We start from the raw sequence: 4,231 nt of genomic DNA on the forward strand, positions 1-4,231 counted from the left end.
TGCGTTTAGGGCGGAGACTTGTGGGTTGAAAGGTTAGTGCCATTTTCCTAGAGTCAGTTGCCAATTACGTTTACGAAATATCCTAATTAACCATTGCTATTTGCTTATATTTTTCATATTTCTTTATAGTCCTAACTCTCTCTTCCAGTCCGCTGCCCGAAGGAACAATAAAGCTTCCGAGCAACTGACTGTTAGTTCGTCATAATTCTCTTGTTTATATGTCATCAGCAGCTGAGGTTTTACGCATGCGTAGTGATGACGTAACACCTGAGCGTATATAAGCGTTGGTCTCTCTCTCATGTGCTATGAGCAAAAGAAATTTTGCCAAGTCTGGTTGAATCCTTCTTCTCAAGAAATAAAGAAATCGACGCAACTATGGTAAAGTTTCAAGTCCTTTTAATACTTCTGAAGAGTAGTATTATTAGTATTTTTATTTGTATAACGATTTTGGAACTCTGATTGATATGTTGATGAAGTGCTAAGTTTTTCCATAGATACACCATTCTTAAGTTTCATGTAAAATTAATACATTTCCAGTTGTAAATATTTCAGTGTCTCATTTTTTACAATTTCCTGAAATGTTTGGTAAAAAAATAACATGTTTCTGGTAAATGACTCCTTAATTTTAAGCTGAATTTAAAAGTAGTCGCACTAATATTGGAATTATGCAGTTTGTGAGTATTTACAACTAACTGTCTACCTCTAAACCCACAGGTATTCTACAAGCTGATGCTATTGGCCGTGCTGGTAGGCACCGTGATGAGTGCCGCTTACCCAAACATACCTCCACCGGTCGGACTTTGCGACAACTGGTGCGGTGTCCCACCAAATCTTAAATGTTGTGACCGTGAGTACTGTTTAGTCTCTCTATTTCTTTAGGGAACTTACGTTACATTTAAAACTCCCACTAAATTACTTTGCTGTGGTTTATGTTAGGCACCGAGATTAAATAAAAACAAATAGAAACAAGTAAAAAATTCGCCGAAGTTTCTTCGGCTCAGTTGAGTTTTCTGTACAGCCGCTGCAGCGTATAGTCAAGGCCACCGAAAATAGATCTATCTTTCGGTGGTCTCGGTAAAATACTGCTTGAGCCGCGGCCCATGAAACTTTAACCACGGGCCAGTGGTGGCCTATCCTATATCGTTGCCAGAAGCACGGTTATGGCTAACTTTAAACTTAAATAAAATAAAAACTACTGAGGCTAGAGGGCTGTAATATGGGATGTTTGATGATTGGAGGGTGGATGATCAACATACCAACTTGCAGCCTTCAAGACTCTGTAGTTTTTAAGATCTGAGGGTGGACAGAAAAAATGCGGATAGAATAAGTGCGGACAGAATAAAGTGCGGACAGACAGACAAAGCCGGCGCAATAGTTTTCTTTTACAGAAAACTAAAACTGGGAACTTTTTGTGTTATTTATTAGAACAATTATTAATTTCATTCTATCTCGTTATTGCCAGTGACTGGTTCTGTCCGGTACTAAATTTAGTCATTAAAATTATATTCGTTTTTACCATCTGGTTTTCCTAAAACATCACCTGTTTTCCTATTTTTTTACGTTTTTTTTATTATTAATATTCCTTCCAATCGCTGATCTCATTCTTTTCCTTTCGTTTTCCCTCGATCTCTTTCCATTTTCAATTTTATTATAATTTTAGTCTTTACTCCAAAATTTACTATTTTCTTGTTTTCTTCGTTTGTTCATAAACTCCTTTTAACTGTAGTCTTGCTTTACCTTTTAATCCAGTATTATAACTTTACTTTCTTTTCTTCCCAAAAACGAAAGTATTTCATTTTGATTTCATCTCCCTTCCATGTTTAGTTTCAAGAGGCTTAAAAGAAATGCAAGTTTAGATTTATTTTTTTTTTATTTCTTGTAATTATTTTTGAAACGAAAGATCAGTTATTTAAAGAATTGTCAATTTTGGTATTGGTACATATTCTATAAATTTTCTAAATAAAAAAGAAAGTTGACCTTATTTTTAAACAGCGCGGAGTTGCAAAAAATATATATATATTTACTGTATCGGGATAACGAGTGTTTATATAAGATATATTCAATTAAGTCAGTGTGGTAGCCACTCTTCTAATATTACAATGATTTTCTTTTTACTTTCTTATAAAAGATGGTGGCTACAACTTTATATCCTAACCAACATTATAACTTCAACATCAAATCTTGTCGCAATTATTAGTCTCAAGATTCAAATCAGGCATTAAGTCATCTGACTGAAATTTTAAAGTGTTTTTTAAATCATATGAAAAACTGACTTGAGTTTCCATATCCTTGACATTCATTGTCAACCATTTATATATTTATCTATTTATGTATTTATTCACCTGTTTATTTATTTATTTGTTTATTTATTTATTTATTTATTTATTTATTCACTTATTTATGTATTTATTTATTTATTTATTTACTTATTTATTCATTTGTTTATTTATGTATTTATTTATTTATTTATTTATTTAGGGAAGTGCCCCATTGACGACCGTCCGCTGTTCGACTGCAACAGACCAAACTCTCCAGCCATTGGCGGCGCCATCTCTGGTCCCAGGTAAGTAGGCGTATATAGTTTTGATTTGCCCTCCATCGTTCAGATCTAACTGTTTGCGACTACCGAAGATACTGCATGAAAATAATATGTTTAATCTTTTCATGGTAAGAGAATAATTGCAGTTCTTTAGCAGTAATAAGACTGGTCGTATCAATGCAATCCATATTGACACTGCCAGTGAACATCTCTGCAGTTCTACGCTGTTGATACATTTTGGTACACGAGCTTGCCAGAAAATTAAGCCTCTTCATAATTATTTGTTTCTGTCCATTTTCTAGTTAGCTGTCGCATTATATCAGTGGGTTATAATGTATATTATAAGAATATAAATTTCCAATCGCTAATATTGTCCGTCTTTTTCTTTCAGCCATGTCATTCTGACAGTGATTGCAGTGGAAACGCTCTCTGCTGTTGGGACAGCTGCCTCGCTTACAAGAAGTGTACCAATGTTTAGCTCACAGCTGACGACCATCTTTACTCGTAACTTTTGTGGTCGGTTGCCCTTCGTTTTATTAAAAAGAATAATTGTTTTTTTTGTAGTAGTTTCATCTTTCAATAAAATATTGTTTCCAGTTTAATGTTTTAGCTTTCAAGCTTCTTAGCATTGATCCTTTCACGTTGGACGGTAAGTCAGTCCATTATTCACCTACATTACATCAGTGTTTGTTTGGAGGGAATGGAAAGGTATGGAATATAAAATTTAGGCCAAAAGCCAAGCACTGGGACCTATGAGGTCATTATAGTTCCTCATTGGACGGATGGATATCGTTCTCAGCTAGCAGTCTGCTGGGCCTGCGTTCAGTTCTCCGACCGGCCAATGGAATTAGAGGAATTTATTTCTGGTGATAGAAATTCATTTCTCGCTATAATGTGGTTCGGATTCCACAATAAGCTGTAGGTCCCGTTGCTAGGTAACCAATTGGTTCTTAGCCACGTAAAATAAATCTAATCCTTCGGACCAGCCCTAGGAGAGCTGTTAGTCAGCTCAGTGGTCTGGTTAAACTAAGGTATATTTAACTTATGAGGTTCATTCAGCGCTGAAACGGAAATTGAGAGTAGAAAGGTTTGAAAGGTGCAGCAGAAGGAAAACCTCGCAGCCGCACTCTGAAACAATTGTTACGAGAGGCTGGACAGTAAGATGAAAAAAAGAGAATATGAACGGAGGTACAGTAAAAGAAATGGAAGGGGTTGCAGTAAGGGGCCGAAGAGACACTGCAAAGAATCTTAAGGAATGCCTACAGTGCACCGCGTGAGGTGCACAGACGGCATTACACTCCTATGGGGTGCTTGGAGGAAATGTGACTGCTGTCTGATAGATAATTTATCGGTCTGTAGCTGCATAAAGGTACCTAGTATTAAGACTCCTATTTGTAGGTGCAAACACTAGGGTACTCTAATTAAATAATCATTCACCTGTGTGACTTATTGTTAGATCTGGCTGACGGTGAGAATGTTTTTCTCTCACAAAATTACCTCCTATGAAGAGTTTCACCACATCCAAAGATGAAAGGCGAACCGTCATTGTCGAATGGTCACCTAATTTGGAAAGTTATTTCACCAATCCCTGCGCTTTTGGGGCTTTCTCTTCCCTTCAGTCTTCGGCTTTCTCTCCTCTTTATTCTTCGACTTTCTCCATGTGGGTTCACCCTGAACCCACTGCTTTAAGTA

General features: G+C 36.4%; 1 protein-coding gene across 1 annotated transcript; it reads left to right on the forward strand.

The window, feature by feature from the left end:
- Positions 1–234: 234 nt before the first annotated feature.
- Positions 235–3,137, forward strand: LOC136830971 (uncharacterized). The gene is made up of 4 exons (XM_067090926.1): positions 235–378; positions 715–847; positions 2,479–2,563; positions 2,930–3,137. Exons 1-4 carry the CDS (start codon positions 376–378, stop codon positions 3,015–3,017), a joined length of 309 nt encoding a protein of 102 aa, XP_066947027.1. The 5' UTR covers positions 235–375; the 3' UTR covers positions 3,018–3,137.
- The last annotated feature ends 1,094 nt before the right edge of the window (positions 3,138–4,231 follow it).

Source organism: Macrobrachium rosenbergii, chromosome 47 (assembly GCF_040412425.1).
Source record: "Macrobrachium rosenbergii isolate ZJJX-2024 chromosome 47, ASM4041242v1, whole genome shotgun sequence".
In the NCBI taxonomy this organism is placed as follows: Eukaryota; Metazoa; Arthropoda; class Malacostraca; order Decapoda; family Palaemonidae; genus Macrobrachium; species Macrobrachium rosenbergii.

What these genes read in the sequence shown, in the direction of transcription:
- LOC136830971 (XM_067090926.1), top strand. An exon ending in AAATCTTAAATGTTGTGACC is followed by an intron (nt 848 to 2,478) that starts GTGAGTACTGTT and finishes TTATTTATTTAG; the next exon opens with GGAAGTGCCCCATTGACGAC. An exon ending in GGCGCCATCTCTGGTCCCAG is followed by an intron (nt 2,564 to 2,929) that starts GTAAGTAGGCGT and finishes CTTTTTCTTTCA; the next exon opens with GCCATGTCATTCTGACAGTG.